The sequence below is a fragment of the Pantherophis guttatus genome, chromosome 1 (assembly GCF_059756535.1).
Source record: "Pantherophis guttatus breed Tessera chromosome 1, ASM5975653v1, whole genome shotgun sequence".
NCBI classification, from domain to species: Eukaryota; Metazoa; Chordata; class Lepidosauria; order Squamata; family Colubridae; genus Pantherophis; species Pantherophis guttatus.
Window position 1 is genome coordinate 259,802,160 of NC_142063.1, and position 14,070 is coordinate 259,816,229.

Consider the following 14,070-nt stretch of genomic DNA (forward strand, 5'->3'; position numbering starts at 1 on the left):
CAAACCACCAGAGGGCAAGACAAGAAACAATAGATGGAAACTAATTGAGGAGAAAGCAACCTGGAATTAAGGAGAAACTTTGTAACAGAACAATTAATCAGTGGAACAGCTTACCATCAGAAGTTGTTGGTGCTGGAGTCCCAAAGGTGCTGTTTCAAGAGGCAACTGGACTTCTCTGGTTTTTCTTGAAGAGATTTTACTTCTCATGCAAGAAGCTTCTTCAGCCCTGAAGCGAGCTGAAGAAGCTTCTTGATGAGTCCCACAGATGCTTTTTCAGGAGGCAACTGGACTTTCTTGTTGCCTCCTGAAAAAGCACCTTTGGGACAACCATGACCTGGATGACTGAGAATCTCTACAGACTTCTTGGATGAGAAGCAAAACGTCTTCAAAGAAAAACCAGAAAGTCCAGTTGCCTCTTGAAAAAGCACCTTTGGGACAATCATGACCTGGATGACTGAGAATCTCCATAGACATTAATCACTGGAGGTTTTTAAGAAGAGGCTGGACAGTCACTTCTCTGAAATGGTATAGGGTCTCCTGCTTGAGCAAGGGGTTGGAGTAGACCTCAAAGGTCGCTTCCAGCTCTATTCTGATTGAAATAGCAATAGAGTTCTCAGCCAAGATAGGCAGAGCAAGATGGATACATAATTTCAATGTGGTTAATTTATCTGAAATTTTGGAACTAAAATGCAGTGGGTTTTTTTTTAAAAAAACATACCATGCTGATGTACCCTCACAGCAACCACTGTGTTTTCGGGAATGATGGGCATTACTGCAAATGTCAAAGCTACTCTCCCCATAAAAAAAGTAAAATACATTATTATTATTATTATTATTATTATTATTATTATTATTATTATTTCAATTTATATACCGCCCTTCTCCTATTGGACTCAGGGCAATGCACCGCCAAGGATAAAAAACATGCCAATACAGAATTTAAAATCAATTAAAAGAATTATACAGCTTTGGGCCACAATTTAAAACAATCCAATTAAAACCCAATTTACACTTAAAAAGCTAAAAAACTAAAAAGAGCTAAAAAAAGGGGGGGGGGTTCACGCCAGCCCTGCTTGATGGAAAAGTTTTTAGGGCACGGCGAAAGGCCCGGAGATCTGGTATCCTTCGTATCTCTGGGGGCAAATCATTCCAGAGGGCAGGTGCTGCCACAGAGAAGGCCCTCCCCCTGGGGGTCGCCAGCCGACATTGCCTGGCTGACAGCACCCTGAGGAGTCCCTCTCTGTGGGAGCATACTGGTCAGTGGGAGGCTATCGGCGGCAGAAGGCGGTCTCGCAAATACCCAGGTCCGATGCCATGGAGCGCTCTAAAGGTGGTGACCAATACCTTGAAGTGCACCCGGAAGATCACTGGAAGCCAATGCAGCTCGCGCAGGAGAGACATCACATGGGAGCGCCCTCTTGCTCCCATAATTCCCCGGGTGGCCAATTCTGTACCAATTGGAGCCTCCGGGTGCTCCTCAAGGGGAGCCCCATGTAGAGAGCATTGCAGTAGTCCAGGAGGGAACATGGAATGTTCTCCTTTTTTCTTTTGGATCTTTCCAATTATGTGGGTTATCATTCTTTGGAGGAAAATCAAACATATAAGAGATAAGCACCATTTAATAAATACATTTTAATGATAGCATCTGGATTTCCCAATATGATCTTTTGCTAATGTTCGTTTAAGAAGATGTTGTATGGAAACAGAATGGTCATTAACTCGAGTCGCAAGATGACAAATGGCAGCCTTGTTTATTAAAGCAGAATCCCAGCATTGTCTCCATCTTCCTCTTCAGTTGAATGAAGACCCCTGAAATATACAGTATTAACAATATAGAGATGGAGGGCAAAAAAGGAGTCAAGTGTTTTTCATCAAAATAAATTATCTACATACAGGATTTCTCTTAACATCTAAAAATGTAGAAATTCCAAACTCTGAGAAAACAAGAATTACCTTAAGAACTTCCATTATGTACAAATATTATAAAAACCTTACAGACTATCAACTTATGCAAAATTCCTTTTCAAAAATTAAAAGCTTCTTTACAAAACTGTGAGCAAAACTGCAGTTATTTTGTCTGTAGTTTTCTTTACAAGGAAGAAAATGTTGTTGTTGTTGTTTTAAAATCAATGATAAATTCTTAATAAACGTTAAAGTCTTCTAAATGAGCAATGTTATTTCCCCAGAATGAGGAAATGCTGGCTATTCCTAAAAAGTAAAAGTAATTGTAGTGCACTCTTTGGTAACAAAAAGACAGTTACTGTTGAAACTTTCAAGTGATATGTTATTCAAAGCTCTTCTCCCTTTTTGACAAACAAACACTAACAATACAGTTTAATAGAAAAGGAAAACGTATTCTTCACAGTTCTATGGTGTAAGTTCTCCAATGTTGCATTTACTTTAAAACTGAAACATTAATGGCTGCTTATTATGTTTCCCCTGAATATATATCTACATCCCCATTATAAGCCTGCAACTATTTAAGGTCTGCAAAAGGATACCTCAAAGTTTATTCAGAGAAACCACACAGAAAAAGTGGCTTCTGAAATCCAAGCAGATGGATTGTAATGTGGCTGCACAGCAGTCACTTCTGTATCACAAATGTTTTTTTCTTTTCTTTTCCAGATGTCATTTTCAAAATTTAAACCAAACCCTTGTTATATTATTAGGACATGGTTAGCTCATAAGAGGAGTCTAGATCACATCAGAAGCAGCAGTGGGACAATGCCTTGTCCTGCTAACTAATAGGCTGCACATTTCTTTCAAATAGTCCCTGCGGTAAGTTTACTAAGTTTTATAAATATAATACTTAAAAAGTTACTGCCACCTGTACCACAGAAGCTTCCCGTCGTTGTTGTTTTTGCAGACTTACTTAGTTTTTTACACCCTCAAAAAAGAAAAAAGAAAAAAAAAAGCATGCTCAAACTAGAATCCAAGAACTGTCATTACTATTATTATTGTTATTAAGGCTTGAATGCAGAGGTCTGGTTACTAGTTTCTTCCAAACAAAAAAGTCAGTCCAATTGAGTTGAACAGAATATCAGTGTACTGCATCATCTATACAGTATCCCATACACAAATTCACCCTAAATTGTACTTAGACTCGGTGCCTTTCATGTTATATATGAAAGTCTAGCCTCTTAAACCTCATTTAAACTTTTTTTTAAAAGTTTAAATACTAATATTAAAAAAAACCAAGGGCATTCTGAGTTACCCATTAAGATAACAAATCCTTGAGCATATTGTCATCCTCAGCAGAGTCTCTATTTTCATTAATATCCGTATCATCACTCTCAAATACATCGGGTGGTTCCTCTTCTGAAAATCTGCGAGTTCTGTTTTCTGCAGATTCAACTACTTCTACATCACCCTCACTGATAACAGTCATAGGGCTACTCTGGATCCGGTTTCGAGCACTATACTTGCTACTTGCGGCAGAGGGCGGGGTTCGAGATCTGCTGTATCTTGTGCTGGATAGAGACAGACTCCTTGGCATCAGGCCTTCGCTCTTGGCCCATTCCTCCTGGGGCCTTTTGGTCTTAGTCGGGGAACCCACTATGCTCTCACTCAGATCTCCGATAGAATCTACTTTAGTTCTTTGAAATCTTGGGTCTGTATTCTTTAGCATCTCTGCTGCGGACATACGAGAACTGGTGTCGGAGCGGCTCCCCTTTTTAAGAAGGAGCGCCTTGAAGTTGTCGTTGCTGGTGCTGCTCTTGCGAATATTTCTCTGAATTGACCCCGCCTGCCTCAGGGAAAGCAGGTTTGGGGAAGAACCAGTAGGTGTAACTGGGGGCGATGGAGAATGATTTACAGCGTGATCTTCCTCAGAATCTTTGCGGCCAAGGACTTTCCTTTTGGATCTGAATTGTGAGTTGGAAAAAACAGGGAAAAAAAAGTTACTAGCCTCTCATCTAAGGACTTATTTTGCATCCCAATACGAAAAAGATAATAAAGTAGTCTTCATTTAGTGACTGCCTCAGATAGTGACTGCAATTACAACAGTGATGAACAATTTTATGACCAGTCCTCATATTTACAACCTTCACAAGAGTAAGCTCTTGTGTAAAACAAGAATAAGTTGAAGTAAATTCGTAAGCACAGTTATGCTTTCACTTTATGACCACCTTACTTGATAATCAAATTGTTGGTCCCAATTGTAGTCCCAAATGAGGACTATCTATACTTGTTAAGAAGGAAATATATGAATACAGTAACTACTGTTATTGAACTTACTGGAAGTGTAGTTTTGGCAAAAATGGAATTGTATGCCATATTTCAGACATAAAAGTGTTTTTAATTCCCGGGCACACAACTAAACCAAACATTGTGCATGTAATTTAAAAGTTTCTTCTGTTGTGGTTTATTTTGTAAAACAAATATTTGAAACTTGCTAAACATTACTTTTAATGAACACATATTTCCAATCTAATCATCTCTTCCAATCTAATAATCTCTTCCAATTTACAAAATGTGCACGAATATGCATTTCCCAATGAAATTGCCAAGGGAATGGAATTAATGAAATCAAAATAAAATTTATAAGCTCTGTGGGAAACTATCAATCCAGCAAGCACTTCACTTTCCTATTAAACAGCAATTAGCAAATTGGGCACAGTGTTTCACTATTTAGCAACAGCACTCAACTAACTACATTTATGGTCACATGGTGAACAGGATATTCATTAAAGCAACAACAAGGATATACATGGAAGGGAAAACCCCCCCAGAATATATAGTTTAAAACAGGGAACAAACATGTGATCATCTGAATTGCATTCCAATACAAACTTTAATACCAAGCATGTTTGTCCAAATACAACAACAATTTTTAAAGTAACTCAGAAATAATTATTGGAATAAGTATGGCATAATTTCTGGTCTCTGCTGCAGTAGACTTGAATTACGGTTTACATTTAATTAGACACAGTGTATGGCAGCCCCACCAATATAATTCTATCCCTGGAAGCAATACCCATCGCAGAAGAGGAGGGTACCAATTCAAAATGGCTAAGCCTCCAGATAAAAAAGGAGGGAGGGGAGTGATGTGGCAGAGTAGTGGAGAAGAAAACTGTACTATGGTTTCTGGAAACATAATACTATAATTATAGGTTCTAACCAACATATTTCTGTTGATATATTCTGCCCCTAAAACAAAAATTAGGTTGTATATTTTTATGTACTTGCAGTAGTACACATCAGCAAGAAATGTTAAGAACAATGGAAAAATGTTCTTTTTCCATATTCAGTTTGACAGGGAGAACAATTTGTTAATACAAAATCAGAAATGATTGGGAATGCAGATTGTATCACTGTTGTATCACTGTAGCAAATTGAGCGGTGATACATTCACATTACACTCTGTTGTGTAATGCAAACTGCCGCTCTCTATTTGTTTTACACAAATAATCTAAACAGCACCTGTTGTTTTATATAACTGTGCAATACAGACCCCCCTTAAAGATTATCATTCAGAAAATTAAAAAATTTAAGAATACAAAACTATGCAATTTAAAATTTCATTTATGAAAATGTAGTTTTTTTCCTAAGGCCTCTATTATATATCATTCTTTCTGTCTTGCCTGACAAGAAGCCTCCTCTGACAAGCATGTAAAGTCTGTAACTATCAGAATGATAACATGTATAAGATAACTGATCTTAATTGATATTATGGTATTAGTTAAGATATGGCAACCTATGGATGTACAATATGTAATATGAAGGCGCCTATACAATAACACCTGCAATGGTGATAGAAAAGCACACTCACTTTATTATGATATTCTCTCACATATAGTTTTTTCTCTATTTATTTATTAAAATTTTATCCCACCTTTATTACTTTATAAGTAGCTCAAGACAGAGAACCTATACATAATACTCCTTCTTTCTCCTATTTTCCTCAAAACTACAACTCTGTGAAGTGGGCTGGGCTGAGAGAGAATGCTTGACCCAAAGTCAGCCAACCGGGTTTCATGCCTAAGGCAGAACTAGAACTCAAGAGTCTCCCGCTTTCTAGCCTGGCGCCTTAACTGCCAGACCAAACTGGCTCCATATCTGGTCTTGTTCTTATCATGACTACTACTCTGCTACTACCCATTTATTTTATGTACCTAAACCCTCCCCCCCCCCTCCTCCTCCTCCTTCTTCTTCCCCTTCCCCTTCCCCTTCCCCTTCTTTGGAAACTATCCTCAATTTTTTCACTACACTAACAAAAATTCTCTTTTACAGAATTAAAATTGACAATTGTGTCAATTATCCTAAATTTAACCCAAATAACTGTCATGAAATAGTGTAGTCCCAGCTGCGAAACTGTTCTTGCTGTCATGCTTTAACATTGCAGGGCCTTGCTGCTGTTACTAGATTAATGAAAGCTGGTTGGAAGGTCTGTGCTAAAGCTTTACCCTCGTGGGCTCTGCAAGTGATGACATGATGCATGTGTAAAAGGGTGGGCCTCGCACGATGACACTGCTGTCATCAAACGACCCATGACTACCCTTCCCCATGCAGACACAGGAAGACATTGTTGATTGCAAAATATAACTTGGACATGATTTGAAGTCATCTTTACAATGATTCCTATCCTTTGAAAGTCAACAGAACATTCTACCACACTGGGACATAGCAAGAAAATATTTGTGCCTCGAGTAACTAAAGTGTTGTAGTTCCTGTGCATATTAATAAAAGCAGGCAACATCTTGGTGTGCGTTGGGCAGTCAACTTTCAATTTTACTTTGAAACCAGCTCAATAAATGGCAATAAATGACCACTAGATGGAAACAATGCTTCATGCTAGATACTACAAATCGTTAATACGGTACTTTCTCTATTGAATTCTCCTGAAGCATTTTTAGAGGGTGTTGGCTCCTAAAAATTTATCACCAAAGAACCTTCTTGTAAAAAAAAAAAGTTTACATTGACTTCACCCAGCCTTCCTGAACCTGAAGCTCTGTGGATGCATTGGACAATAACTCCCTCAAAAGATGTTCATAATTCAAATCATTTGGGGGAAGCTAAAATACTTGAAATGTGTACCTATAATCATTTCCCCTTTTTAAATTAAGAAAGAATTGGATTAGGGTAGGGTTTGTCGGTATTGCACGTTGATAAAGCAGCATGTCATCTTTAATTAGATTATGGCAATCTCTATTCTGGCTATTGTCGTATGTTTTTCCCTTATGATGGTTATGTTGTGTTTACTTGCCAGTTTAAGCCAAGCTTGCCATGAAGTATTAGAGTTGAGCCTCTGTCCCAAACTGCACCAGGAGTAAAAAAAAAAAAAAGAGAGAGAGAGAGATGGAGGGAGAAAGAGAAAGAAAAGATACACAGAAAAAGCAATAGTATATGTTAAATCATGTAGACTGAGACAAAAATACAATCAAAGAAGGAGCCACCTGGTACCAAGAAGAGACCATGGCTGATCATGTAATAAAATATGATTTTGTTGGTAGGAGAGTTAAATTTTAAAATGAATGAAACATTATTGTAAAGCAATGAAAGGTATTTCCCCTACATACAAGAGATGTGGGACATGGATGTATTAATTAATGAAATTTGGAAAGCACAAACGTTATGATAGAAGAAATATACTAAAGAAACTACAAAGGACACCCAATGAAGTAACCTTATAAAAACAATTTAAGCAGTACCTGTGAATGGCTGCAAAAAGATCCTCAGTCGTCCTTGGTCGACTTGGCACTGCCATTATCTCACTGCCTTCCCCATAGCTTGGGCTCTGTAGCAAAAAGCTGGCTGCTGCATCTGCTTCAATTGCTTCAGCTAAAATACGAGGATGAAAAAAAAAAACAAGCAAAAATGTAATCTATTGCAATAGTTAACAGAATGACAAATGAACAAATACAGTCTGTACATTTCTCACAAACTCTGCAACAATCGGCCCTATCTTTTAATAACGTTCTCAGTAACTGGTGTCCATGAAAGGCTTTTACTGGTTTATGAAGAAAATTAAATCCTGGTGAAAGTTTTTGGATGGAATCAAAATGGAACCCTTCCCCCAATAAAGAAATCATCATCACCTTAATTTAGAACCTGTATTTTAGTCCCAGGAATTTTTTTAGAATAGGGATAAAGCTAATAAAATCCTAACTAATAAGGTTTTTTTTAAATAAAAGAATTAGGTAATAATTTCATTATACTCATAGTAACCCGAGCTTTCTGGTTTTCCTTAAGACTAGTATGAAATTATATAGACGACATGTAATCTTTACCATATACAAAGTAAAAATCTTTACTGTTCTTATGATGTGACTCTCCATAATTCCAGATGTGATTGATGACTAATAGACTAGGTGAAAAGACAAAACACAGTGGAAAAAAACTTACAACTTTCATCCTCGTGAGAAAACTGCTTCTCTGCTCCAGAGATGCTGTCTACATTTCTGTCTGGACTGCTTCGTTCACATGAGGAAGCCGTCTCCTCCTGCTGGGGCTGCAGAATAGAGACCCTGGTTTCACAGGAGATAGGACTCGCAGCTCCTCCTTCTGATACAAGACTGTTAGACTCCATTTCATAGGAACCGAATCCATCCGTAGGATAATTGTTAACCTGGCTGTACTGTGCAATTTCAGCATCCTTCGTAGTTGTACTCGGAATGCTTTTTGCTGTTTCACCCACAGCTATTTTCTCTGTTGTAACATCAGGCTGTGGGGGTGGCACAATCAGGAACAGTTTGGGTTTCTTTGAAACAGGCGGTGGCTTCTTGTTTGGCAATATATCCTGAGGCTTGCTGAGAAATCCAGATTGTTCCTGAAGGGATGAACATGCAAGATTACTACGAGAGTCTTGGTTCTGCACCAAAGCTTCTCCAGCTTTGTCTGGTTGTGACTCTCTGGCAAATGAGTTAATTATGCTTATTGCATTTCTGGGCATTTTAGCACTGATAGGTTCAGACCTTCTGCTATTTGGGCAACAAACAGAAGCTCTCTGGGCTTCATCCCCAACTGCATCCAGCATGTCACTGTATCCTCCTGACAAATGTGATTTGAAAGGCAACTCAGCAGGAAAAGAATCCTGTTTTTTTTCCTGAGGACTTGCTTTGGAAGCAGACTCATCTGACTGCTCAACCTCTGACTTCATAGCTTTCTTCACTGACCTCAGCTGTACCATCTGGAGAGCTTCAGTAGTTATTAGTGGCATTGCAGGCCTTGGGACATCATCCTTGTTTAAGGGCTGTTTTGCATTGTTGCAAGAACCGTCCAAATTATGTTTCTTGAAAGAGTATGGTACAGGTTTATGGCCATCTCTCATGAATTTGGGATCCAAGGGTGGGGCTGGGGGAGGAACTGAAGTTGGAAAAGTGGGTAGGAGGTGATGAGAAGAATCAGGAAGTAATGAATGAGAAGAATGATTTGAAGTATCTTGATTTTTAAACCATTCAATATGCTGAGGAAAAGAAGAGTTTGTGACAACATCTGGGGGAGGAGGTGGAAAATTTGGTGATTCAGGTGACTGGGGAAGATCAGTAACATCTGTTAGGGGAGGTGGTGGGGGAGGAAGAAGAGGGTCATTGGAATCTGAAGATAGTAGTGAAGATGATGTAACTGGAGGGAAGCTCAGGGTAGGATCAGGTTTCTTCACAGTTCCTTCAGCAGATGTATTTGATGACAGAGAGGTGGAAGAGGAAGACACTGAAACTGAAGACAGCAGACTTGATTTTCTTTCAGGCACTCTAGGCTTCATCTTGGACTTCGCATTTCCTGTTGACATAGACTTTAGAATGACAGGCACTGGTGTAAGTGCTGTGGGTGTGTTGGACTGGCTAGAATACCCACTAGATGGCGATGTAACTCTCTGTGATTTTTCTGGAGAAATAGCTTTTGTTTTGGCCACTCCAGAGGGCACTTGTGGTATAGAAGCCCTTGACCCATCACTAAGGTGACTAACATTATAATCAATTAACTTTGGTACAGTATTAGAGGAATGAATTGATGTGGATTTTAAATGGTCATCTGGAATCCCAGGATAATCACTGTAGTAACACCACTGATCAGTGTATTCTGATTTGATGCTACTTGTGTCACTCTGGGCTGGGGTAACTGCACAGATGGAATACATGTTCAGTCCTGTGGCAGACATCATGCTGCTACTGGCACTCACAGTGCTCTGGCTACGAGACCGCAGCACCCAAGGATCATCATAATCACTGCAGGGACTTTGTGACGGTGAGCTGCCATTTTTGCACTGGAGGTTCAGTTGCAAGGAATGTTGAAGGCTAGCTATCAGCTTATCATCCAGTACTTGTCCACTGGACTGCGGTTTATTCTTGGGGGTTCTTCGAAGAGAATCTGTTCTAGATGGTGGGAGAGGTGGTTTTTTTGCCTTTTTTAAAGAAATGTTACGTGTGAGTGACTTGTCATTGGAGCTCACAAAATCTTCCAGAGATTTCTTTTCAGTTCCAGCAAACACATTAATGACACTATGCCTGGGATTTGCAAAGCCATTTTCATTGCAACTTTTAACAGACTGGACATCTGAATCCCCATGCATAGAAGGGTAACAGACATCACTGTCCACAGAATATAAAGAGTGTGAGTCTTCTTTGGCTAAGACTCTTTCAAGGGTGTCAGAGCTGGAGCAACCTGGAATGGCACTTTTTGACATGTGTAAGGTGGTGGTGTCATTTCCACAATGTTTGAATCCACAGTGCTTTGCATTTTGTTTAACTTTGTCCTGTATGTTGTCCACAGTGTAACTTGATTCACTTCTACCATTGATGTCGTGAGAATGGCTTGATGAATGGTGATTGTTCCTAAAATTATAAGTCACACTTTGGGGGATACTTTCTGTAGTTCCTGTATCACAAAAGGATACAAACACCATTACACCGTTGGATGAGATAGTGGTGTCTGAGGAATGTGAGTGATGTGTTGAGCTGGTGTCACTCCAGGTGCCATTAGAAGAGTGACGTTGCTCTTTTGCATTTATTGTGCCACTGCCAAGATTGTCTCTAGGCTTTAGATACAAAGAAGAGTTCACCATTTTCCTATCTATTGTCTCGGAATTCTCTCCTGGGTTGTTATTCATAACGTCTGAAGAGGATGATAGGGAAGATTTTGGTGTGATGATGGTAGAATATGCAACACGTGGAGAGATCATACATGTTGTGCCTTCTGTTTTTCCATTCTCAGAGTTTAATTCTTGAGATTTTGGCCTCTGTAGCCCATTTATCCTACAGCCATTTCTCATATCATCCATTCTTTCATTCTCTTGCCACACACCTACGTGATGTAACAAAGGTCCATTTTCTGTTGACTTGGAGAGGCTGTGCCTACGTTCAAGTAACTGTAGGGACACTCTTGCTGCAGACCGAGGTAGACTGTGAAAGCCCAGGTCATTAGTTAGGCGAGAAGTAGACATGACTCCAGCAGAATCACTCATCACAGACATGTTTCCAGAAGAACTGGAAAGCTGTGACATCTGGGCTGCAATTCCTTGACCTTTCTGTGCACGTATTCGCCTAACTGAAGGTGGCACCACTTTAACTTCTTCTGTCTGACAGCTGGAGTCTTTGGTGCCACACTGCTGCATAGAAGACTGACAGCTCTCAAGTCTTCCTAGTGTAGAATAATGATCAGGGACACATAATGAATGGCCCCGGATATCATATTTGCCATTGCCAACTGTAGATATTAAAACAAAACTGTTAGAAAAATAAATATACAGCATTGTTATAATTGCATTTTAAAATGTGTCAGTTAATAAAAAGTTTATATAGAACTCACATTTACATACAGGCTCCAATATGTTCAGATATTCCTAATGAAAGACTCTTGGCATGTTTATATTTGCACTCTATATTGCAAATGTGATATATTAGGATTTTTTAAAAAAGACGAAAATAGATGAAAACGCATAAAGACAACCAACAGCAGGCTAGTAGGTTCCTTGTGTGCTTCAATTCAAATATATTTTAAACCATATCAGCTGGCTCTCTTGTCGAATCCAGCCCACAGCAGCTCCTTTGTGCCGTGCCATGGGGTCAATATATCTCCACCCTTTTTAACATCTACATGAAGCCGCTGAATGAGATCACTCATTCAGGGGTTGAAGTATCATCAGTATGCTAATGATACTCAACTTTATAATTGAGTATCCAAGTGTGCTGGTAATCCAAGTGATGTCCTCTCACAGTACCTGGAAGCAGTGGGGGGCCCTGGATGAGGGACAACAGGCTTTGACTGAACCTTGGCTGAACCCATTCAGGCAAGACTGGATGGTTTTGGGTGCATGGAGCTTCAAGATCTGGGTCTTTAACTACATTTAAAGTCCTGCATGGCGTGAGTCCAGGTTACTGAACTTTGGAACTGGCCAGCCCTGGCAGAGGAGGGATGCTACGGGCCCATCAGTCAAGGAATTTTGGCTGGCAAGGTGCAGGAGGGAGCCTTTCTCTGTCATGGCTCCTGCACTTTGGAATATCTTAATCCCTAAGGTGAAATTGGCTTCCACCTTCTGACCTACTTTAAGGGCCTGAAGACCTGCTTCTGCCAGATGAGTTGGAGCCCAAGTGGGTAAGTTTCATACTGGAAAGGGGTTGATAAATTAAGAGGCAATCCCACCTCCCCCCATAATACATCCTGCTTCCCCTCTCCCCATCCTTTAGCTATAATTTTATCTTTGAGTGTCATAACATTTTTATCATTCTAGACATTTTTTGTTTTTATGGTTTTAATGCTCTTAATGCTGTGAGCTGCCCAGAGTCGCTTTGAAATAAAACATGTGGCAAATAAATCTAATAAATAAAGAAATAAATATTCCACTCATTTCTGATATAGATTCCAAAAAGGAACATTTTTTAACATTTCTATAGAATTTTCCATAGTAAAAGCTGGCTGATGATAGCAATGTAATATGAAAACCTTGCATAACATATGATGATCAGCAAAAATAACAATAACTCGCCATTGCTATAATTTAGGAGATAAGATGTTATCTTCCAAATAACTAGCACATATCTGATGGAAACCTGAGCCCAAGTATGTGGAGGACATTGGTCGTGTATCTCTTTCTGCTGAACATCATATCCACTAAGATGTGGAATTTATTGTCAAAAAGCTACTAGAATGTAATGGCTACTAGACTGAGATGTCTTTAGAAGTAGGGTAGATAAAGTTCTTTGGAAGAGGTCAAGGCTATTAGCATTAATATTTATTCTACTCCAGCATATACAAATGCCAGTTGTAGAGGCAAGAAAGGTGAAAAGGAGGTATATTTTCCAGCCTGTGAGACATCTGATTGGCCAGTCTAAGGAACAGAATCCTGAATTAAAATGTACTTTGATTTAATCTAGCAGGACATTTCTGAAGTGAATACTTACAATAACTGTTTAATTGGGTTATTAGTGTATGGATTTAGATTTTTTTTCCTTGCAACATCTGAGGATTGAACATTCTCACTTTCTACATTAATAAATTGTCCTCTTGACTGAACAAGAAATTATATTCACTGTAATTTGCTGTTAATCACTCTCTAGGCAACGCATGCATAGAGCTCTTTTCTTATATGCCATACAAGTACTGATTCCAGATGATTAAGTCTAAGATACCTCTATTATGTTTGTGCATTTATTTTCTCTTTCTTTAACATTCATTTTCCCAAATAAGCTCCATTTAATTTGAGTTTCTTACATTTATTTTTAAAATTTGAAAGTAACTTCTTGGTTCTCATAATTTTATCCTCCTCCAGAGATCCCTTTCCATTAGCAATACAAATAGGATGAAGACATATACACACATGGAAAATAGAATTTTATAACCTTGTGTAATTTTTAAAAATTGCTTTAAAAAGCCCTGCTCGGCTTTCATTGTGGTAAATCTTGGAAGTTGTGGATGGGCCATGGGTTCCTGTATCTTGAAAAAGGCAATTACAAGCTATCTTTTCTCCAATGCAATATGCAAGGCATATTCTAAATGGGTTAGAAGTAAGTGGTCATCAGAAAATTGAACAGTTGCTAGCACAGAGGAAGTAAACAAAGAGGAAGAGAATAATAAAAAGCTGGTGTTTCACATTCAGAATTCTACATGAGGATCACAGGTTCTCATTTATAAAATCAC

At 38.9% G+C, this 14,070-nt stretch overlaps 1 protein-coding gene across 8 annotated transcripts in view; it reads right to left on the minus strand.

Moving 5' to 3' along the window:
- Positions 1 to 1,613: 1,613 nt before the first annotated feature.
- Positions 1,614 to 14,070, minus strand: part of NHSL1 (NHS like 1) — a 146,826-nt gene continuing 134,369 nt past the window's right edge. For 7 of the 8 annotated variants that reach the window (XM_034418901.2, XM_034418899.3, XM_034418900.3 and 4 more), the window contains 3 exons: positions 8,344 to 11,640; positions 7,650 to 7,779; positions 1,614 to 3,863 (listed from right to left, as the gene is read on the minus strand). In XM_034418901.2, coding sequence (XP_034274792.2) covers positions 3,218 to 3,863; positions 7,650 to 7,779; positions 8,344 to 11,640 — 4,073 coding nt within the window. In that variant the 3' untranslated portion in view covers positions 1,614 to 3,217. Of the gene's footprint in view, positions 3,864 to 7,014; positions 7,257 to 7,649; positions 7,780 to 8,343; positions 11,641 to 14,070 lie in introns of those variants that run through there. The other variant, XM_087882830.1, reaches the window with a different exon arrangement.